Consider the following 25,791-nt stretch of genomic DNA (forward strand, 5'->3'; position numbering starts at 1 on the left):
CCCACTCATCCTTCAGAGTAAGGATAAGGACTTGCTTGTTTTCGGGAGGGGAATTTCGAGCAGCAATGCATCTCCCTATTGCATCCCAAACATGTTCTATGGAGTTGAAACCTTGGGAGCATGCTGGCCATCAATTTGATTCAATTTGAACTGCAAAATGCACAGTATCAGAGAAAAAAAAAAAGGAATGAAGATATTTTAAGAGAACTAAAAATAAAATCAATAGAAGAAAAACTAAACAATTACAAACAAAATTGGATAGAACATGTAAACCAAATTTCCAACACCTGATGTCCTAAACAATTAATAAAATATAAATCAACTGGAAAGAGATGGCCTCGTACACCTCAAGAGAGGATATTAGATGGTGAGACTAGAATAGACGAATATAGTCTATATCCATAATGAGCATTACGATGATGTGTATTACAAACATTTATGTTAAATTATTAATTAGGCTACCACTATTGCTGCATTATAGGTATTAAAAAATAACATAAATTGGTCTCTCGTCACGTAAAAGCAGGATATAGCTTTAACGTAAAGTTTTTTTTTTCTCTTGACTGGAGGTCAGGCCAGTAGATGGTAGATTAAATTAGTGTCGCTCTGTCTGGCATACTAAAGGGCTGTAACTCAGTGGAAGTGACATTTGCATTCTCTGCACTAGGTTGCCCAAAGACAGATTTAAGTTCAAGTCTAGTTGCCAACTAGAACTTTCTCTAAGCCTTTCTTTGATCAATTCCAGAGTTAGTTGATCTCTGGCATGGGCAAGCAGTCCCCACCCCCCAAAGAAACTCATGTTTTTCATCCTGTAAACTCACAAAAATCAACCATAGAACCCACACTGTTTCAGACAATAACATATCCTGTTAATGACCACAAGATAGCAGCACTTGTTTGCTAGTCTCTTCATCAATTGTCACTTAAAATTAGTGAGTCTTGGGCCAGCTATTTCTAATTGGCTACCAGTTTAGACTGAGCTGCCCACACTATCTCCAAGTTAGATAGGGTTAAAATGGCCTTGCCTACTCCCTATAAGGGAATAAAAGGGAGTTCACTGATTGACTTGGCATACCGTTTGCATTGTAATGTAGCTGGTCTCTGTGTGTGTACTACAGATAATGACAATAATATGAAGGTTCAAATGGTGGGAAGTTAAAAGTAATTATTCTTAACATGGTAGTAGTCTCCATAACTTTATCAAAATCAACTTGATATTCTATATGGAATATACATTCTGCTGCCAAAACTGTACACCTATAAAGTTATATTAAATAAATAAATTTCTAAAATTCACATGATTCACAGTTTTGTTAATAAATATAATATTTTATTATGATATAGCAATATCACTGTATAACTTCCCACTGTATTCAATATGAAAATAAAACAATAATTCCCTTGTAGATAGTGAATACTGGTACTTCTCTTGTTATAATCAAACACAGCATTCTCTTAAAGCAGTTGGAATGATACACAGATACAATAATTACTATATGGTTTATACAGAAGCAATTCATGAAATATTAATATAACTTTAAATTTAGCTGGGAGATGAATTTCACTACCGGTGTGAAACTACCATCCCATTTATTTTAGGCCTGAAGTAGCTTGAAAAAGTTCCATGTTCTCTAAATTAGGGTTTTAGATTATGAAAAATATAAAATAAAATTAAAAAAATACCAAAAAAAAGTATAAAATTATTAAAAATAAAAAGATCTCTAATCAATACACACTACTAATATGCTATAGGTTTACAACTTTTTGTGGGTTGGTGTTATAAAAAAACATTTCAACAAAACAGCATTTCTTCAGGAAACATTGCTTTGTTAAATACTGGTTGATATGCAGGATTTCCAGAAGGAATGCCAATGTTTTCAATGCAACTATTTATTGAAAAATAACAACACAGCAGTAACACAGATTGCACTTCACAGTTTGGAGTGAACATTTTTCAATGTGATTTAATATAGCTTGGCATAAATCCAACCGATAACTCAGTTCTTCCCATGTATATGTGTTCACACTCCAAACTTTTCCTAAAAAGTTTGATGTAGCTTAGGGTTGCCAGATTTTTGAAAACTAAATACAGGACATGGGTTGACCAAAAGAATGATGATGCTTTATGCCATGAAGTGACATAGTTATTTTGGCACCAATAACTGTTCTTTCATTGCTGTTATTTGGTTTTACAAAATAAGTATCAATATCAACACTTTTGGAATTGGATCTCAAAATGTTCAATTTGTGTTTCTGAGAGTTAATGTGTTGGGGACAATCGAATTTGTAATATTCGATTGTCCCCAATGTGCAATACTAAACGTTCATCATGTTTTCCTTTTGCAATAAAATGGCATTCTTTCGAATAATCATCGTTAAAAACGCACTTTCGTTTCGGCATTGTTAAGGGCTTAAGGAAAGAAATAAAATTTAATTTACCTTTGCATAATTAATAAAGAAAATTAATCATAATGCATATCAAGGATTAGGCCTAATGTGGCCTGTTCCAGGCTTAGAAGTCATTGTTGAATCTTTTAAGAGGACGTGCTGGTTTTCTTTTTCCTAATGGCTTGTATTTTAAAGCTTGTTTTGGTAATCTTTCTATTTTCATTCTTTGAACGTGTTCCATTCATTTATGTTTATATTTTTAAATTTTTTCTATTATTGATTCTTGGTAGATTAACGAAGATAAAAGATCCGCGCGGTTAGCCTAGTGGCTATGCGCTTCGCAACCATATGCCTGGGGAAGGAGTGTCCTAGGTTCGATTCCCGTCGGTGCCGTGAGGAGCTGAAGGATCTTCCTCAGCCATAGCCAAGTTAGCCAGTCTTGGGCGTGGACAGCAGGGTTTTTTCCCCAGTTTATTCTGGGGTTTTTCATCCCGCAAAGCAGGCAAACTGGCCTTGAGAACTCAACACTACAGGCCATAGGATACACCAGGGCATAAGGCTGACCACCTTATCCTGTAAACGGAGTGAGGTCCGATGATCAATGGACCCTCGACACCGCAAGGTAAAAGAGGGTATAAGGAAGAAGAAGAACAAGACTAAATAAAAGGCGACCAATGAAAGGGACCATCGCAGCAAACTGTAAACACAATTCATTTCCTTGAATTGTCAGTCTTTATGGGTTACAAATCAATTTAAGTTTGATTATTCGAAAAGAATATTGAAAATTATAATTGCTTAACATAATATTTATAATTTTTTCTTTTAACTTTTAACATTTATAATTTTATTAAAAGTACAGGACAGCCTACAAATACAATACGGGATAGCAAAATTCGACGTAAAATATGGGACAATTCCATATATACAGGACATCTGGCAAACCTAATGTAGCTGCAATTACACAGCTACATCTCTAATCTCTCTCTTTCAGCTCCTACAGCCAAAGTTATTTTTGATGTGCACATTTTATGCTTGTACAGTTGGGATAAGCAAGCAGGAAATTGGTCCTTTCTACCCAACCATCCATTATTCAGAAGTTCTTAGGCACATTCTTTAGAGTTAAGTTTTCTTAACATTACTAGTTTCTTTGAAATGATTATATCATCACTTAATGAATTTAACATCATGTGGGTTCAAATGATAGATTAAATTCTTATTTTACAAGAATCACCAACACAAATTCTTCAAATCCTAAAATCACTGAACTTTCTTTATAAATCTGTCACCCTTTTGATAACAACCTAATTACAACTGGGACAATAAGGTATGCACAGTGTTGTTGTTGTTTATGCACATGTGACTGATAGTTACCTACTCTAAACGAATAACTGTTAAGAGTTATTTGCATTTAAAATACCAGCTTTCTTTTTGGTAAAATGTAATATATACTGGCATTATTAATGTCAATGTTATAAAAAAATCTTCACAAGTGAATTAGCAAATGTAATATTCAAATGGTTGAAGTGACATCACTAAAGAAAATTATATTATTATTATTTGTGACACCTCCAAGGAGTCTGAAGACTCATTGGGGAGGACAACTACTGTACAACTCTCCACCACTACAGAATTAAATTAAAAAAGAAAAATCAACAAAAATAACAGTATATAAATATAAATAACAGTCATACCTTTGGGGGAATGACACATATCAAATACGGGGCTATAGACAAAGGCCACTGTATCATATCTTCTGTTGACAATATTTCTATTGCAGCTGCTAATATCCTTGTCACACCAAGTCCATAACATCCCATCTGAAGCAACCTAAAATGATACCAAAAAAAGAACATTTTTCCTCCAAAATAGATTATTGAAGGCTATATTATTATTATTATTAATAACATTTGACTGCCATGGAGTCAAAGACTCATCTTGGGAGGTACACACTATTGCACACAATGCTCACCCAACTGTGCTTTAAACTGATTCAATGTGTCTACACCCAAAACACACTCAGGCAATGCATTCCACTCACCAACCACTCTTCATACAAAGAACCTACTCCTCACTCCTCTGCTCCCACCCTCTTTATATAGTTCCCAGCAATGGCATCTTGTTCTATCTCCATTTCCCATTCTATAAAAAATCTCTTCCATGCTGACCCAATAACAACTGCTGACTAGCTTATATGTCTCAATCATATCCCCCCCCCCACCCTTTTCCTCCTATTCACGAGGCTCTGCAACTTAGATTCTCTCAATCTGTCCTCATACTCCGCATTCCAAAGACCACTAACCACCTTTGTGAATCTTCTCTGGGCCCTTTTCAACATATCATCATCACCATGAAAACCCAGCGACCAAATCTGTGCACAATAATGCGATGTCTTCACAACTTGTGCAATGCAACCCCCAGAATTTCAGATCCCTGTCCACCATCACTCCTAGATCTCTCATCTCCTCTACTTCAGTTAAAGTTTCCCCACCAAGTGTACACTTTGCATCCCATCATTGCTTACCAAATCTCAAAACCTTACACTTGGCAACACTGAACTGACAGTTCCATTTACCTACTCATTCATGCAATCTATTCAAGTCTTTTTGTAAGGACATAACATCCGCTTGACTATGCATTGCTCTCCTCAGTTTTGCATCACCTGCAAACAGCTGCATATAACTAATTAAACCTATCCCAATATCATTAACATACAAATTGAACAACAATGGCCCCAAAACTGATTCCTGCAGCACACCCATTGGTGACCTTTCTCTTTCAGGATACCGCATCCCCATGCAAAGTATGATACAACTTTCTGATACCTATCCAACAGCCAGTCACTGATACAACTCAGAAGTCTGTTATCCAATTTCATCAGTTTCAATTTAATTAAGAGCTTGTCATGTGGCAGTCTATCAAAAGCCTTTGCAAAATCTAAGTACACCACTGTATATACATCTCCCATATCCAAGGTATTTGTCACCTTGTTATAGTACATAAGTTAGTGAAACATGATCTCCCCTTAACAAGCCCATGCTGATAACCACAGAGAATACTGCTGTTATCAACCCATTTCTGTATCCTACTTCTCACCAATCTCTCCAATACCTTCACCACAACTCCAGATATACAGACCAGCCTATAATTTGAAGCTACACCCTTATCTGTATGGTAAGATGAATGATCATCTTACCATGATCAGTCTTCCTTCTTGCCACACATCTAAAAAAAAACTCTTTAGGGTTTTTCTTTGCCTGACTGAAAATGAATTATTTGCTTACAATGTTCAATTATTACTGCAAGTGATTTGAATGTTATAAAAAAAAACTTCAGTGTGATAAATGAATGGTAACACACACGACAGGTCAAAAAACGATAAATGTATGCGTGGACATGTGATCAGGTGAATAAAGAATAGACCTGTTAACATGTTAACACAAACCTGTTACTGTTTCTTGTAGAGCTGGATACATTATTCTTTGGGAAAAGCAGTATGGAGAAGACTGTTTCAAAGACCCAAAGTAATCAAGTGTAGAAGAGAAAACCATTCTTTAATAATTTGTAATAAAAAAATACTACAATTTGGTTATACAATTATAATTAATAAATCAATAATTTGTACAATGGTTTAACTTAAAGATGCATTTTAATTCAAAATTAATAACTTTCAAAATATGAAAGTTATTAATTTATAAAAACACAATTGAAATATATTGAAACTGAAATAATGTAACACATAAATAAACAGTTCAAATTATTGTATTTCTAGTTCTAATTATTGTATAAATAAAATAATTAGAACTAGATTTATTGAAGATGACAAGATCTTCAATAAATCTAGGCAGCCCTACAAAAATTAATAAATTCCAAGCATGAAAAATGAAAATTAGATTTGATAACCAGATTTTTTGTGCGTAGTTTTTGGTATTGAGACCATATTATGATGTAACTAAAGAGTTTAATAAAAAAAAAATAATTTAAACCCAACAAGTTTCATAAGTCATAAGACTTGCATCATCAGGGATGCTGGTACAGAAAAGTTTTACACAACAAACACCTATTGACAATTAATTAAACATACGAGGGTGGTCTGAAAAGTTCTCGGCCTAACAATGAAAAAACGGATTTATAATTTCAAAATTATTTTTATTTTTTAACATAATCTCCCTTAAGACTAATACATTTATTCCAGCAATGCTCCAGCGCCATTACCTCTTTCCTGTAGTGGTTCTAAGTAAGATCTGCAAAATACTCCTCTACAGCTGAATCACCTCTCGATTCCAAGAAAAACGCTGACCAGTGAGGAAGAGTTTTAGTTTTGGGAAGAAATAGAAGGCAGCCAAATCTGGGGAATAGAGTGGATGTTCCAACAATTCAAAGTGCAGATCCCTTAATTTTCCCATTGCCAAAACACCTTTGTGGACAGGTGCATTGTCCTGATGAAAGATGATTTTTTTTCCTTCTGCAAACCAGGTCTTTTCTCACAAATTTTTTCATCTAGTCTGGTTAAAAGATCAGAATAATATTCCCTGGTTATTGTTTTACCCTTTTAAAGATAATTAATAAACAAAATGCCTTCAGCACCCCAAAACACAAATGTCATGACCTTTCCTGCTGATAGAACCCGACTTTGTCTTCTTTGATGCTGAACAACCGGCTTCTGCCCACTGTTTTGACTGCCCTTGTGGATTCTGGTGTGTAATGGAGAATCCAAGTCTCATCCATAGTAATAAATCGACAAAATCAGTTTTATTCTTGTTAAAATGCTCCAAGCAATGTTCAGAGATTTTCATGGAGTGCATTTTTAACCTGCTGTGAGAAAGCATGGCACCCATCATGCGCAAACTTTTTCATTTGCAATTCTTCATGCAAAATATATCCTACACGTTCTTTTGAAATGCCTATAGTCTCAGCAATTTCATGCAGTTTGACTCTCTGGTCATCCAATATCATATCGTGCACTTGACCAATGATTTCTGGTGTTGTTACACTTTTTGGACATCCTCATTTCATATGGATCATCTTCAACGCTGGTACAGCCACGTTTAAACTCAGCAGCCCAATTCTTAATTGTCGAAAATGAAGGAGAAGAGTGCCCCTAAACTCTTATGAACTTCGAAAATTTCTTTTGGTGTTAAATCTTCTTTTACAAATATTTTATAACTGCACAATACTCAATTTTATCCATTTCAAGGGATACAGACAACACTTTTGCTTCAGATAGTTGTATAAAACAAACTACTTGATAGAATGACTTGCAATTTCATATGGATGCTTATGATAGATGAACCAACTTAGAAAAAAAAAAAAATCTTGCCAATAGTGTTGCCATTTCTGGTCGAGGCCAAGAACTTTTCAGACCATCCTTGTATTAGATGTTTTGATAATCTCACAACTGTTACATATAATACAGTGATTTCAACAGTGACATTTTGAGGGTTTAATGCACTATAACCACTAAAGTAATATTTCTCAATAACGTTACACTAAATTAATTCACTTAAATCTGCATAGCTATAAAAATGTATCACAGTTTGTACAAGTTAAGTGACTGTACATCTAGACAGTAGACACCCTTAACAAACATGCCTCTGCAACTTAGTGATGTCAGCATCAGTTTACCCACACATCAGTAGAGTATAGTACAGCACAGGCTAAAAGTAACTAATTAGTGTCTTAAGTTGTAATAAGAGTAACATTGGAGTGGAGACACTGGAGAAATTATTAAATAAAGGCGAATACAAATATGACTTTCAGATTGTTGGAAGTTTTTTTTTTTTTCACTTGGTTAGACTATAATAAATTTAGTTTAATCCTTTATCCGAGTGTAAGCAAACAAAGTTTGTGCCTGAAGTATCTTCAGGACTGAGGCAACTTGTGGTAAAGGTAGACTAAGCTCTCACCACTTGTCTTAGTACCTCCCATAATGCAAAGCACATCTCTTTGTGGACATCTATAATGCTATGCATTAAGGGAACGGCCACTACTCAGACCGATTTTGACCTTTACTGAGGTCTCATCAGTGGGAGCCAGATCCAGAGACAAATGATGAGCGCTTTGTCCACTTTTACCACAAGTTGCCTCGGTCCTGAAGATACTTCCGGCGCAAACTTTGTTTGCTTACACTTGGATAAAGGATTAAACTAATTTATTATAGTCTAGCCAAGTGAAAAAAAAAAACTCCCAACATCTTTCTCTAAATCCAGAGTAATTTAATAATAAGGTGAGACACCTTTTGGCAACTCGTGGTCAAGGAGGACTAAGCTCTCATCACTTGTCTCTGGGTCTGGCTCCCACTGACGAGACCTCAAATGTCGAAACCGGTCTGGGTAGTGGCCCTTTCCTTAATGCATAGCATTATATATGTCTGCAAGGAGATGTGCTTTGCATTATGGGAGATACTAAGACAAGTGATGAGAGAGTGGTCCACCTTTACCATGAGTTGTCCTGAAGATACTTCAGGCGCAAACTTTGTTTGCTTATACTTGGATAAAGGATTAAACTAAATTTATGATTTTCAGATTGATACAGATATGATTTTCAAAAAGCTTTCGAGAAGTATATGCAGAGAAGATTGGAGTAAATATGTTAAATCATCACAGCAGGATATCACTGGATCACAAAGAATAGGTTTTAAAATTTTCAGGCAACTACAAACAACAGAAAATGACCAATTAAGAAATAATCTAATTTCCAAAGCGGATTGGATAGAACACTATAAAACATTGTGGAATGAAAAACAAGAAATACAAAACAATGACAAAACTCACAAAATTGAGATATCAATACAAAGGAAAGTACAGAAGAAATAGCAATAGAAGAATTAGAAAAAGAATTTAAAAATTCAAGAAATAGAAAAAGCCCAGACCTGGATGGAATATGAATTGAGCTCTTTAAATATGTAGACAATAGCTTAAAAGAAAACCTACTTAAACTCTTCAATAATATCTGGAAATATCAAAAGATCCCAAAAGAATGGGAAACTGGAACAGTAATAAATATTCACAAAAAAAGGTCCAAAGGACAAATGGAAATTACAATGCATTACTCTCTTAATAACAGCATCTAAACTACATGCAAACATTTTAAAGAACAGACTAATTAAATATACAGAAAATTATTTAGAAGAAGAACAGTGTGGTTTTAGAAGAGGGAGAGGATGCAAAGATGCCTCTTTCACAATGCAACAGATCATAGAAAAAAGAAAAGAATTTAATCTGCCCACTTTTCTTCTATGTATTGACTATGAAAAGGCATATGATAACTTGAACAGAAATCTACTCTGGAAAATATTACAAGATGATAAAATACCTCCTCAATTATTAATGCAATAAAAACTCTATACAGAGAAACAAATATTTGCATCAAATTTGCAGATGGAACATTATCAGAACCTATACTATAAAGAAAGGAGTAAGACAAGTTTGTAGCATATCCCCAATCCTATTCAACATTTATATAAATAGAATCCTAAAAGAATGGAAAACAACTGTCAAAGATGGAGTTAACTTGCCTCAGTAACTTGCTCACGTTTTATAACACAGTGACGGCTAAACTGGATAGGGGTAATGGGTTTACAGTGATACTACTGGACCTTGCCAAGGCCTTTGATAGGATACCACATGGAACCCTAATCAGTAAACTGGAGCAGATGGGTATAGATATAGGGTTGGTGAGATGGATAGGAGGGTGGTTGAAGGAGAGATATCAAAGAGTGGTTTATTCAGGAGTGGAGTCTAAAAGACGTCTTGTGACTAGTGGAGTGCCACAGGGCTCTGTTCTTGGACCACTGCTTTTCAATTTGTTCATCAATGATATTGGAAAGGATCTGAGAGGAAGTGTTCACTTGTTTGCTGATGATGCAAAGTTGGGTAGAGCAATTGTGAGTGCACAGGATGTCAAAATGTTACAGGATGATTTGGATAGTTTGGAGGACTGGGCTAAGAAAAATGGATGCCAATTTAATGTGGCAAAGTGTAAGGTTATGCACTTTGGGGTGAAAAGAATAGCAGCAGTATATCGCATTGGTGGAACCATACTCCAGGAGATTGATGAGGCCAGGGATTAGGGAGTGTTGGTGGATAGAGAGTTGAAGTTTAGGGGGCACATTGCAAAAGTAACTAAAACAGCTCACCAAATCACTTGGCTTCTGAAAAATACTTTAACATGCAGAGACAAACAAGTTGTTGTTCCTCTGTATCGAGCCTTGAAAAGACCCCATCTGGACTTCTGTGCCCAGCTATGGGCACCAGGGTTTCTTCGTGATGGGGAGGAAGTGGAGAGGGTCCAGAGACGAGTGACCAAGATGATAGCAGGTCTGTGGAATGAACCTTATGAGAATAGGTTGAGGATTTGTGGGTTGCAGAAATTGGACGATAGACGAAGGAGGAGTGATATGATTGAGACATTCAAATTACTGAAGGGTTTTTATAAGATTGATCCAGAAGATATTTTTGAAAATATGACTGATGGTGGGAGGAGTAGGGGCCACGCATGGAAGCTGGGCAAGAGCGTGGTTGACAAGGGTGTTAGAGCTAGGTTCTTTACTTGGAGAGTGGTAAATGAGTGGAATAAGCTTCCAGAGTCTGTTGTGGGTGCTACGACCGTGAATGAGTTCAAGGCAAGGTATGATAGATACTGTGTGAATGTTGAATAGTTGTTCTTGACATGATGTTAGGGCCTCCCTCGATGAGTCTGTCGACTCCTTGGAGTTTCCCGGAACAATAATAATAATAATAAAAAAAACAAATAATATACAGCTAAATACAATATTTTATGCAGATGATCAAGTACTAATTTCAAATTCAGAAGATAAACTCCAAATTGCAACTAACCATCTAAATGAAATAACAAAAATCAAAATGAAAATCTCTGAAACAAAAATAAGAGCTATGGCAATGTGTGGAAACACCATTTAAAAAGTCAAAATTATGCTTAACAATAAAATAATAAAACAAGTTACAGAATTCAAATACTTGGGAAATATAATCTTGCAATACAATACTGATTCACAATTGAAAGCAAGACTACAAATTTACAACATGAATGGCATAATTAAAAGAAATTTGGGAAAACAAATGACTAAAGAAACTCAACTAAGATTACATAATGACCTCTAAACCATCTCTCAAATTTGGAAGTGAAACTTGGATTCTAAAACAAAGAAACAAACAAAGACTGGAAGCAGCACAGATGAAGTTTCTAAGACCTCTCCTGGGACTCACTAGGTTAGATAAAAAGAAAAACACAGAAATAAGAGAACGATTAGATACAAAAAACATCATACAAGAAATAGAAGAATATCAGCAAAATTGGCTACACCACATAGAAAGGATGAATAACAATAGGATTCACAAATTAGCATATGAATATAAACTTACAGGAAAAAGAGACCACAGATGTCCAAGATTCAAGTGGAAAGATCAACTTCATCCGCAGAGCAGGAACAGGACATAAAAAGCCTATACTGAATTGCTCAGATGATGACGACAACAAATATGATTTATCACATTTCCCAAAATTACTAGACATCCTAATTTGCTGAGTTGTAACAGTAAACCACAAGAACATAAGTATTGGTCATATCAGAAGTCCTCAGCAAGTTCTTCACATTCCTTATAGACTATTTGAAAGTTTACTAACAGTTATCTAACTTTGCCCAACTCCTTAATAATTCAGTATAACTATTCATGTGATCCATGAAAGTTGGCAATAGTGACAGTTAACTGTATATCTGTGTTTAGATTTATGATACACTTCTAAAAGTGCCTTATGGTTATTTCTTCACCTATTTTTCAATACATTGATTTCTTTGACATTGCAATCCTATCCATCATCTGTAACAATGAAAACACATTTTGGTAAATTATCTGGTGCACAAAAAAAAAAAGGTAAAATGAAAAGGAAAGCTAAAACACCATAGTGAAAATCATGAATATCTGCTCTCATTTGTAAACACCTACATAACAATTTGCATGGTTACAGCATTTTTTCTCTCAATACACACACCGTCTATTCAAGTTTTATTTATATTCGTAAAAAATATCTTTAAAAATATACTCTAGTTATCTAATCATGCAGTCACTAACATAAAGACAAAAGAGATAAATACATTATCAATTACTTTTTAAGATACTTAAATAACAGTTTTCTTTTTTTTTCTTTTTTTTATACATACTGATTTTTTCCTCTATCTGATAAATAACTGGCCTCAAATGTACTGCTATATGCTGTTCCCAGCTGGAATGCATGTGCTACCTAGTAGAAAACATGTATATAAATAATAAATATACATGCAGAAACAAGGATAAAATACCAGCAAAATGTTTTAGGAAATAATAAACTTTATCATGAGAATCAAATCTTCATAAATGGAAGTGTTTGGTTGCCATGATAAACCAGATTGTTCTGATGTTGATCACGTGTTTTATTTCTAACCCAGATGAAGCAATTAGAAAGATCTGGTTTGCTGCATATCACTAAAACATGGTATAAAAGAAAATTCAAAGTAGCATACAAAGACACTATTAACTAGCTAAATTTCAACAGAAATGGTCTTAGTATTATCCAAGATAAGGCTAACATTCAATCACTTCAGGAACTTAAAATTCCTAAACTGTCAAGATAACCAGGTCCCAACAATTCTTCCTTGATAGACAGTTCTGGATACCTAATCAACATTTCCACTGACCATCTTTTAAATTAGACTACAAGTCTGATTATACAGTGTCAAAAATATTAATTTCACTAATTATTGTATAATATTCCCAGAGACAATTAAAATTTTAGGCACCATAACAAACAGCATATAAGTTACAGTAATACCATAATCTCTATGTGGAGCACTTCAGAAGAGGAGAAAAATAAATAAATAAAATATATATATCATCAAATCCGTGATATGTACCCTCATGGGATACAGGATATTATGACAGTACCACATGAACAAGTTACATCATTACTAACTCCTATTCTTCCAACTTAATCTATTACCCATCAAGACTCCAACGTTATCAGATCTTATACTTCTGTCTTCTAAGGCACTTTTTACTGTTTTAATCAACCCACATTTTGGTTTTCCTCTGTGTCTTTTTTTTTTTTTTTTTTTTACCAACCTGGAAAATAAATTTGTTTTGCAAATCTTTCCTCTTCCATGCTCTTTAAGTGACAATACCACCAGTGATTAGCTCAGGTCACACATTAATGAATGATAACAATGACAAGTTCTTTCTAATATCCTCATTTTTAATATGATGGTGCCATCTAACTCAACCTAATCTTTCTCAGTACTCTTTATCTGTGGTCTCCAGTATTTGATCAAGTGTTTTATTTCTAACACAGCTCTCAGATGTGTAAATTAATACAAGTTTGAACACTGTCTTGTATACAGTTAATTTAGTGTTTTGACTAATTTCTCTCTTATTCCATACAAATTTATTCAGTTGACCTCCTACAGCACAAGTTTTCTTAAGTCTGTTATCTATTTCCATAATTAATTTACCATTGGCACTAAAAATAGCCTAAATAGCTGAAATGTTTTACTTGTTCTATAAGTTCTGGATTCAGAACCAGTTGATGTTTTTCTGTCTATTTTCATTGTCTTAGTGTTTTTATAGCTGATTTTCAAACCAAATTTCTTACAAGAGTTATTCAATTTAGTCAAGGAATGTTGCAGATTCGTATCAGATTTCTTTAGAAGTATAACATCATCTGGTTGCATGTTTGTTTTTCAGTATAATGGCACAAGGACAGCTATGGTCAAACTGCACCAAAAAGTCTAAAAGTTTATATATAGGTCTAAAAACTATATACAAAAGTCAAAATAATAAAAAATCATAGATGAAACAATTTTTAGAAGTATACTATTTAACAAATAAGACAACATAAAAGGGGTGCTTAAGGGTCAAAGCTGTATAACTGAGAGGAGACCTCCACATAGTCTTTAAACGAATGCAGAGAACCGACTAGGGCTTCTGACCTAATGTCCAATCCTCACCTTCACGTGGTACACCATTAGCTATCTACCTGGATACTGAATGAACAAGGATGGGCAGGCAATTTAGGATTTAGCCGACCAAACTGTATCCTTATTGGTTAAACCACAATATTAAATGATGGTACAACATGACAAAATTTCATGATGGCTGTGGCATCGCCCGGCTAAACAAGGGCCCCCATTGTTTTCACCAAGGAACTAGGGCAAACAGCGAAAAGTCAGCTACTGGAACAAACCCTAAAACATACACACCAACTCAATATCATTAGAGTTCAAGATCAGCACTATCAACATAAGAAGCCTGAATTGCAAGCAAATGGAGCTAGCTGAAGAACTGGATAAGTACCAGATCGATATAATAGGGGTGACTGAAACAAAAAAGGCAAAAACTGGTGAGCTCTTTCTGAGCAATAAATACCAAATGTTATATTCAGACAATGACAATCAAAGAAAAGAAGGAGTAGCCATAGTATTCAACACTAAATGTGAGGCTAATCTTCTTGAATGGCAGGCAATTTCAAGTAGAGTGATATGAGCAAATATCAGAATGGGGAACTGGACAATGAGACTTAATTGTGCCTATGGTCCCACAGAAGGTTCTACTAAGGTAGAAGTGGAGAAATTTTTTGAGGCTTTAGAAAAAGCAACTGACACAATGAAAAAGGAAAAGTTGGTCCTTGTTGGGGATCTAAATACCAGAGTAGGGAATGATTGTCAGACATACAAAAATATTTTGGGAAAATTTGGAGAAAAGAGCAAAGCTAATAATAATGGCAAATACTTGTTGGTTTTCTGCTCAGGACATGGACCCGTTATTACTAATATCATTTTCCAACATAAAAATGTGCACAAAGTCACATGGAGAGAAGATGCAAGGAATAAGAAAAGTATCATTGATTATGTTATTGTGGATAGTGATGTTTTCTCCCTGTGCAGGACACCGAAGTGTATAGAGGATTTGAAATTGGAAGTGATCACCACTTAGTCTTGAGAAGGATAAAATTGAATTTCATATCGAAAAGAAGAATATGTAAGAAAGTTTTGAAGTTAATAAAAGTTGAGCACCTCTCAGATGTAAACTGTAGGCTGAAATATACAAACATTATTCAAGAAAAAATGAAAGAGTTTGAGAACAGGAATCAAACCTTGGAGATTCAGTGGCAAGCTCTGAAGAAAACATTGATTGATTCAGCCAGAGCGGCATGTGGTGAGGTTTTTTGCAAGGATAGAAAAAAGAGAACTCCTTGGTGGACACAAGAAATTAAAGACAGAGTAAAGAAAAAGAAGAAAGCATATCAAAAGTTCCTGGCAAATAAGTCAGCTTTTGCTCTTAGAGAATACAGAGACAAATGTAAGAAAACTAACACTGTGTAAATCTGGCTAAACAAAAAGTCATGGGAAGATTTTGGTAAGAACATAGAAAATAAATATCAGGATATTCTGGAGGTTGTGGAAGATGCTCAGAAATGGAGGAAAGAGTTCTGTAAAAGGAATTAGAGATGATAAAGGTGATATGAAAACTGGAGAAAAAGATATCCTTGAAGTATGGAGTAATTACTTTTTAAAATTGCTAAATGACACTAGCAGTGATGACAGCACAGTGATAAAAAACACTGACCAGGCATGCAATCAGGAATACATATCCATACTTGAAGTAGAAAAAGCCACCAAAAGCCCAAAATGTGGAAAGGCAGCTGGAGTAGAAATGCTCAAGTATGAAAGTATAAACGTCTTAGTGACTGCACTGCATCATTCAGAGGGACGAATTCAGGATGATTCAAGTAGAGCTCTTATAGTACGCCATATATAAAAAGGGGAATAAAACTGAATGTGAGAATTACAGAGGCATTTCATTACTGAGTGTTCCTGGTAAGATATATATATGCAAGTATACTTGAGAAACGGTTGAGAAGGATTGTGGAAGATAAGCTTGGTGAAGAGCAAGCTGGATTCAGGCCAAATAGAGGCTGTTGGGATCATATCTTCACTTTACAACAAATAGCTGAGATAGCATGTGAATATAATAAAGATCTGTATTTAAGTTTTGTCGATCTGGAGAAGGCATATGACAAGGTGCCAAGAGAGAAGCTATTCAATACGCTACAGTTATATGGTGTCAATGGGACATTATATCAAGCAATACTTAGTCTTTATTTGAGTTGTAAGTCAGCAGTTAGAATTGTGGGAAGTACAGGAAGATGGTTTAATGTTAAATCTGGTGTGAGACAAGGATGTACATTATCCCCTCTGTTATTCATTATCTATATGGATCACATTATGAAGGAAAGTGATATTACACCTGATATCAAAATTAGAGATGTTAATGTCAGCTCTTTGCTTTATGCAGATGATGTTATACTTCTAAATAAATCCGCTGCAAGTCTGCAAGATTCCCTGACTAAATTGAATAACTGTTGTAATAGATATGGAATGAAGGTCAGCAATAACAAGACAAAGATAATGAAAATAGGCAGAATCATTGAAAATATCACCTGCATTGTGAATGGAGAACCTATAGAACAAGTAAAACATTTCAGCTACTTAGGCATGACTTTTAGTGAAGATATGTAAATTAAATATGGAAAAAGACAACAGAATCAACAAAGCATGTATGGTAGGAAGTCAACTGAATAAATTTATATAGAATAAGAGAGAAATTATCAAAGCACTAAATTAGCTGTATACAAGACAGTGTTCCAACCAGTTTTAACTTATCTGATCTGAGAGATGGGTTAGAAGTAAAACACTTGACCAAAGACTAGAGACTGCAGATATGCGAGTCCTGAGAAAGATTAGGGGCGTGAACAGATGGAATAAGATTTATATGGAATAAGAGAGAGAGAGATTAGTCAAAACACTAAACTAGCCGTATACAAGACTGTGTTCAAACTTTAACTTATGGATCTGAGAGCTGGGTTAGAAATAAAACTCTTGATCAAAGGCTGGAGACCACAGATATGAGCGTCCTGAGAAAGATTAGAAGACTGAACAGATGGCATCAATGGCAGTATCATTTTAAAATGAGGACATTAGGAAAGAATTTGCAATTGTTATCATTCAGAAATGTGTTAGCAGAGCTAGTCTCAGGTGGTATGGCCACTTGAACAGAGTGAGAGAAGAAATATTAGCTAAACAAATGTTCTTTGCTAGGATAGCAGGAAAAAGTCCAAGATGTAGGTAGATTGATATAGTAAAAACTGCCTTAGAAGACAGAAATATAAGATCTGATAATATTGGAATGCTGACAGATAAGAGTCTAATCTGGAGGAAAATTATTGATAGGAAGTTAGCAATGATGAAACTGTTCATGTAATACTATCATTGATGAAACTTGACAGGGGTCAAGTTTCATGGTAAGGAATGTGAAGAGATTTGAGTGGGTATTAGTGTTTGACAAATTATGAGACAAAATCTCCTAACCCAGTGGCAGCTATTTTGGACCAGAATGAGTAATAATAAACTCTACCAAATTAAGCCTGAAATTAAATTAAATTATGGCAGTCTAGTAAGGTTCGGACAGAGGAAGTTATTCTTGTTCTGCCCTGCATAGTCAGTCATCTCATCCACTTCTTCCTTCTGTGTGGGATGATATGCCTGTGTTTGAGTTTTGTGACTCTGTACTAACCATAATTCTTATTTTAATCCATTGTCCTCCTTTCACCAATGAGTGATGTTATTATTTTAGCCACATTTATAATCTATCTGAGTCCTTTACACTCAGGCAGATTTTATCACACTTATCAACTGTCAACCTGATTTTTATGTTTTTACAGAGTATTAATCTTTACCACCTTATATAAAGTATATATTTTTTAGTTTAAGTTATTGTAGATATGTTTTTAAAAAACCTTGGATTTATGTACATTTTATGAATTGATAGGAATTGATAGTACAATGTTTTATGCTCTTCTTTTACATTTGTTTTTTTCTATGCTGTTTTTATTTGTCATCATTATCATCAAATTCCTGACATTTACCCTCCAGCGGTGTACAGGATATGATACTACTACATGAAAAATTTACATCATTGCTAACTTCCTATCTACAATTTTCCTCCAAATCAATTTATTACCTGTCAAGACTTCAATATTGTCAGATATTATATTTCTATCTTCTAAGGCACTTTTTACTGTATCAATCTACCTATATCTTGGTCTTCCTCTGGGTCTTTTTCCTGCCAACTTCACAGAGAACACTTGTTTTGCTAATCTTTCCTCTCCCATTCTGCTTAAGTGACTATACCACCTGAGATTAGCTCTACTAACACATTCCTGAATGTTAACAATGTCAAGTACTTTAGTATTATCATCATTTTTAATATGATATTGCCATTGATGGCACTAAAAATAGTGCCTAAATAGCTGAAATGTTTTAGTTGTACTATAGAATCTCCATTCAGAATGCAGTTGATGTTTTCAATGTTTCTGCCTATTTTCATTGTCTTTGTCATTTTAATGCTGATTTTCATACCAAATTTATCACAGCAGTTATTCAATTTGATTTCGTCTGGGAATCCTTCAGACTTGTCCAGGATTTATTTAGGAGTATAACATCATCTGCATAAAGTAAAGGGCTGAGATTAACATCTCCAATTCTGATATTAGGTTTAATCCCTCTTTCCTTCATAACATGATCCATATAGATGACGAATAAGAGTGGAGATAATGTACGCCCTTGTAGCACACCTGACTTAACATTAAACAATCTTCCTGTACTTCTAACTGCTAATTTACAACTGAAATATATTTTATAATATGGTTACACTGGGTTTTTTTATGGACCAATGAATTTAATGATAAATTATGCCACAAGTTTCACCAGCTGGGCTGTTTGACTTCTTCAGGGCATACAAAATGGTAAAGACAACTCAAAGTTGCTAGTTTATAGAACAAACATATAAAATATAACATAAATTAAAAAGATGCATGGCATCATACGCATGGAGTGTGTGTTTCATTGGTTATTGTTGTGTGTGCATGCTCTGTAGTTTGCAGCGAAATTAAATTCTGGCAAGCTTAGCAATCTTATTAGGGTTTTCCATGTCACGCAGGATCATTCCTTGATTTCTGTTTAGGCTGCTTTCAGAACAGAGAACAACTGTGGCTTCTTTGAAATTGCGACACTGGAAATCTTCTTTTAGATAAGGCATGGAACGTTTATCCCACTCAATGGTGTGGCTTGTGTTGAAGAAGTGAAGGGCTAATCCAGAGTTATCTATTCTGTTGTTTTTAACATCCCCTACGTGTTCCTTTTTTTTTTTTTTTTTTAAAGACTTCTTGATGTCTGACCTATGTAGTTTAAACCACAAGAGCAAGGGATGTTGTATACTCCAGCGTATTTGAAAAGGGCATTGCTATCTTTTGGTGACCTTAATATGTTTTGGATCGTATTGATTGGCTTGAAAGTTACTCTAATTTCAAAAGGTTCAAAGAGTGTTGCAATCTTTCTTGACACTTCTGCATAAGGGATGGCAATTGAGGATTTATATCGAGTCTTGGCAGATTGTTATTGTGTGGAGTTGCTATGAAGTATTTTTTTAATTAAATTTCTTGGATAGCCGTTGTTGTTTATCAGGCTCTGTGATATATGAGTTAATTCGTTCTGGAGGTCTTTTCCTTCTGATATGATGCTGGTGGCTCTATTTTTGAGCATGTGTATGATGCTACGTTTTTGAGAAATGTGGTGAGTAGACCAGAAGTGAGGATAACATCCATTATGGGTTGGTTTACGGTAGACTTTAAGGTTGATATGCCCATCTGCTTGTTTTTTTTTTATTAGGGTATCTAAAAATGGTAGTTGTCTATCCTTCTCAAGTTCCAAGGTGAATTTGATTCTCTGATGGAAGGAATTTATCTTTGTTAGGAAGTCATATATGAGTTAAGCATGGTGGAGGTATGTTGATGACGTTTTTTTATAATTTAGTGTTTCTCCAAATTATAAAAAAACGTCATCAACATACCTCCACCATACTAATGGCTTAGGGTCTGATTAGGAAAGGATGCCATTTTCTAGTTTCTCCATGCATAGATCTGCGCACAGAGGAGATGGGGGGGGGGCATAACCAAGCCAGTTAGTTGTTCGTATATAGTGTCATTCCATTTAAAGAAGTTTGATTTGAGGCAATGACTGTGGTTAGCATTATCTTGAGAATACAGATTGTGTAAAATGTTGATAACTTCTTCTATTGGAATGTTGGTAAATAAAGATAAGTCCAGGCTGGCAAGAATATATGTTTCAAAAATAGAGATGTTTTTCAATTTACCAATCAAGTGCCTTGAATTCTTTATGTAAGTATCAGAGTTATGAATATGATCCTTTAGGAGACGGGCAAGGTGTTTAGACAGTAGTTAGGCAGGTTGGAGAATTTCTTCCATCCACTATGCATAGAGGGACTCCACTTTTGTGAACTTTAGGAGAACCGTATTATCGCCGTGTCACTGGGTGCAACAACTTCAATCTCCATTGTAGATCTGTAGACCAACTGTTCATCATCATCATCAAATTCCTGCCATGTACCCTCAAGGGGTGTACACGATATGATAGTACTACATGAAAAATTTACATCATCACTAACTTCCTATCTACAATTTTCCTCCAAATCAGTCTGTTACTTATCAAGACTCCAACATTATCAGATCTTATATTTAAGATCTGATAATGTTGGATCATTATCAGATCCAACATTATCAGATCTAAGGCACTTTGTACCATATCAATTCACCTATATCTTGGTCTTCCTCTGGGTCGTTTTGCTGCCAACCTGGCAGAGAACACTTGTTTTGCTAATCATTCTTCGCCCATTCTGTTTAAGTGACCATACCACCTGAGATTAGCTCTGCTAATGCATTCCTGGATGTTGACAATGTCAAGTTTTTTCCTAATATCCTCATTTTTAATATGATATTGCCATTGATGCCATCTGTTCGTGCCCCTAATCTTTCACAGGACTCTCATATCTGATGTCTCTAGTCTTTGGTCAAGTGTTTCATTTCTGACCATGCGCTCAGATCCATAAGTTAAAAATGGTTTGAACAATATCTTGTATACAGCTAATTTCGTGTTCCGGCTAATTTCTCTCTTATTCAATATGAATTTATTCAACTGACTTCCAACCATGCCAGCTTTGCTGATTCTGTTGTCTATTTCCATATTTAATTTACCCATCTTCACTAAAAGTCGTGCCTAAGTAGCTGAAATGTTTTACTTGTTCTATAGGTTCTCCATTCACAATGCAGTTAATATTTTCAATGCTTCTGCCTATTTTCATTGTCTTTGTCTTGTTTATTGCTGACTTTCATACCATATCTATTACAACAGTTATTCAATTGAGTCAGGGAATCTTGCGAACTTGTAGTGGATTTATTTAGAAGAATAACATCATCTGCATAAAGCAAAGAGCTGACATTAACATCTCCAATTTTGATATCATGTTTAATACCACTTTCCTTCATAATGTGATCCATATAGATAATGAATAACAGAGAGAATAATGTACATCCTTGTCTCACACCAGATTTAACATTAAACCATCTTCCTGTACTTCCTTCAATTCTAACTGCTGACTTACAACTCAAATAAAGACTAAGTATTGCTTCATATAATGTCCCATTGACACCATATAACTGTAGCGTATTGAATAGCTTCTCTCTTTGCACCTTGTAATATGCCTTTTCCAGATCGACAAAACTTAAATAAAGATTCTTATATTCCCATGCTTTCTCAACTATTTGTCGTAAAGTGAAGATCTGATCCTGACAGCCTCTATTTGGCCTGAATCCAGCTTGTTCTTCACCAAGCTTTTCTTCCACAATTCTTCTCAACCGTTTCTCAAGTATACTTGCATAGATCTTGCCAGGAACACTCAGTAGGGAAATACCTCTGTAATTCTCACATTCAGTTTTATTTCCCTTTTTATATATGGGTACTATGAGAGCTCTACTCCAATCATCGGGAATTCGTCCCTCTTTCCATGCTTTCTGAACTATGCAGTGCAGCCACTGTAAGATTCTTATACCACCATACTTCAGCATTTCTGGTCGAATAGCATCTACTCCTGCTGCCTTTCCACATTTCAAGCCTTTGATGGCTTTTTCTACTTCAAATATGGATATGTGAAGTAGAAAATGCCATCAAAGGCTTGAAATGTGGAAAGGCAGCTGTTCACATTTCATAATAAATTATTTGTCGCCTTGTGGTTTTTCCATGTAGAATCTGAATCTAATATCCGATAAGATGATGTATCTGAGAGTAACTCTGTGATCTTAGCTGCGTTGTCTTTGTTGTTAAAGACAACCATTGAGTTTCCTTTGTCTGCCTTTAAAATTATGATTTGTTTGTCCTTCAAGTTGGAGAGAGCTCTCTTTTCTGAAGGTGTTATATTTTGGTTTGGTGGTCTTGACAACGAAAGGATAAAAGCACTTGTTTTTGGCCACTAACTTAATTTTAGAATATGATTACAGTGGGTTTTTTTAATAGACCAATGGATTTAATGATAAAATCCCAGTGTAATTATATTCTAAAATTAAGTTAGTGGCCAAAAAAAATATACTCACAACGAACAGACTCGATGGGATAATGAAACACAAGGTACAATGTTTTGAGAAACTCAAATGTAAGAAAAGCTAAGACTCTTAAACCATCTCAGTTCTTAAAAAGATGCAGGAACTTCAGGATCAATCCTAAATTTCTAGTTATAAAAGAAAAATTCCACTCAAGAAGGGCCAAACGAATATATTTTTTAAGAAGTTATCAACATTTTACACAATCTGTATCCTCAAGATATTGTTAACCTCTTCAGTCATTGCCTCGAATCAAATTTCTTTAAATGGAACAACACTATATACGAGCAACTAACTGGCTTGGCTACAGGCAGTCCCCTATCTCCTCCGTGCACAGATCTCTTCATGGAGAAACTAGAAAATTACATCCTTTTCCAATTAGACCCTAAGACATTAGTATGGTGGAGGTATGTCGATAATGTTTTTTTTTTATTTGGAGAAACCCTAAAACAGTGCTTTTTGACTTTCTAACAAAGATAAACCCAAAATCAAATTCACCTTGGAACTTGAGAAAGACAGACAGCTACCATTTTTAGATACCCTAATAAAAATAACTAGCAGATGGGCATATCAACCTTAACATCTACTGTAAACCAACCCATACTGAACGTATAGAGCCACCAGCTCTATAGAGAAAATAGAGCCACCAGCATTTTATAAGAAGAAAAAGACCTCCAGGACAAATTAACTCATATATCAGAAACCCTGGTAAACAATGGCTATTCAAGAAATTTAATTAAAACGATACTTCATAGTAACCCCACACAACAACAATCTGCCAAGATGATCCGAAACATATTAAGGTCACCAAAAGACAGTAATGTCTTCTTCAAATACACTGAAGTATACAACATCCGTTGAAATGTGGTTTAAATTACAAATGTCAGACATCAAGAAGTCTTAAAAATAAAAAAATTAAAAAAAAAGGGAATACGTAGGAGATGTTAAAAACAACAGAATAGACAACTCTGGATTAGCCCTTCACTTCTTCAACACAAGCCACACCATTGAATGGGACAAAAGTTCCATGCCTTATCTAGAAGAAGATTTCCAGTGTAGCAATTTCAAAGAAGCCACAGTGGTTTTCTGTTCTGAAAGCAGCCTAAACAGAAATCAAGGAATGATCCTGCCTGACATATGGAAAACCCTAATAAAATCATTAAGCTTGCCAGAATTTAATTTCCCTGCAAACTACAGAGCGTGCACACACAAATAACCAATGAAACACACACTCCATGCGTATGATGTCACAAGTCTTTTTATGTTATATGTTTATTCTATGTACTAGCGACTTTGAGTTGTCTTTACCGTTTTGTATGCCTTGAAGAAGCCAAAAAGCCCAGTTGGTGAAACTTGTTGGCATAATTTATCATTAAATTCATTGGTCCATAAAAAAACCCAGCGTAATCATATTCTAAAATTAAGTTAGTGGCCAAAAAAAATATACTCACAACTCAAATATATATAAATAAATAATAAATAAATCAAATAGATGTATTGCTTGATATAACATCCGATTTACACCATATAACTGGAGCGTTTCGAATAGCTTCCCTCTAGGCACCTTGTGATATGCCCTATCTTGATGACCAGGCTACTTGTGTTTAGAGGCTGTTGACATCAGTTGCCTTAGTATTCTATAATATGTGCAATGCATGCTGAAAAACTTGCTACAGCTATTTCAGCTGTATTAATATATGATTGGAAAAGGGGTGATATGATTGAGACATTCAAATTACTGAAGGATTTCTATAGGATTAATTCAGAGGATATTTTTCAGAACAGGTCTGGTGGTGGGAGGACTAGAGGGCCATCCATGGAAACTGGACAAGAGTGTAGTTAGCAAAGGTGTTAGAACTAGGTTTTTACTTGGAGAGTGGTGAATGTGTGGAATAAATTGCCAGGGTCTGCTGTGGGTACCATGAGTGTAAATGAGTTCAAGGCGAAGTATGATAGATACTGTGTGGAAGCTGAATAGTTGTTCTTGGCATGATGTTTAGGGCCTTCCTCGATGAGTCTAAGGACTCCTTGGAGTTGCCCGTAATAATAATAATATTTAGGGACACAAATCAACTTGTTGAAATGACTACTTTACTTATTAATAATTAAGGGGATACAAATCCCTTGTTGTTCAACTGCCAGTAAGCAAAACTCTAAGATCGAGAACTATGAATCTATGAGTTTCATATATATCGAAAAACTATCGGTGAATCCAAGTGTAAATGCCCACTTGGTAGTACAACACCAAGGTAACTCAAAGCAAAGGTGGAGCAAGCTCCCTCACTATCCTTGATATTTTCTCATAATGTAAAAACACAGCTCCTAGGGGATGTAATACTGTAATTACATTATGAGAAGAGGTCACTACCCAGACCGGTTTCAACCTTTTTTGAGGTCTCATCAGTGAGTAGAGGTATGTAAGTTTCGGTTCACTTAAAACTTTGATATTCCAGGTCTACCTACTCACTGATGAGACCTCGAAAAAGGTTGAAACCGGTCTGGGTAGTGACCTCTTCTCATAATGTAAAACAGTATTTATACATCTCTTAGGAGCGGGGTTTTACATTATGAGAGAATATTAAAGTTAGTGACGGAGCTTGCTCCACCTTTGCATGGAGTTGCCCTGGTGTTGTACTACCCAAGTGATCATTTACACTTGGTTCCGCCGATAGTTTTTTCGGCATTGAAACTCTATGGATGTCGATGGATTTTGACCCGAGTTTCGTACCCGGTTATAAAATAAAATGAGATTTACCATCCACGCTCAATAAACAAATTCACCGGTAAAATAGCCTTTCAGCTGATTTTCTTTGTAATCATAGATTCGTAGTTCACGATCTTAGAGTTTTG

The 25,791-nt window shown here is 35.1% G+C and overlaps 1 protein-coding gene across 3 annotated transcripts in view; it reads right to left on the reverse strand.

The window, feature by feature from the left end:
- Nucleotides 1-25,791, reverse strand: part of ProRS-m (prolyl-tRNA synthetase 2-like protein, mitochondrial) — a 223,775-nt gene that overhangs the window by 46,677 nt on the left and 151,307 nt on the right. For all 3 annotated transcript variants that reach the window (XM_090396837.1, XM_090396836.1, XM_090396838.1), the window contains 2 exons: nt 12,566-12,645; nt 4,080-4,215 (listed from right to left, as the gene is read on the reverse strand). In XM_090396837.1, the coding sequence (XP_090252963.1) occupies nt 4,080-4,215; nt 12,566-12,645 (216 nt within the window). The remainder of the gene's footprint in view (nt 1-4,079; nt 4,216-12,565; nt 12,646-25,791) is intronic.

The sequence above is a fragment of the Typopeltis vanoorti genome, chromosome 8, assembly GCF_054136105.1.
Source record: "Typopeltis vanoorti isolate ZY-2024b chromosome 8, IOZ_Tvanoo_1.0, whole genome shotgun sequence".
Taxonomy (NCBI): domain Eukaryota; kingdom Metazoa; phylum Arthropoda; class Arachnida; order Uropygi; family Thelyphonidae; genus Typopeltis; species Typopeltis vanoorti.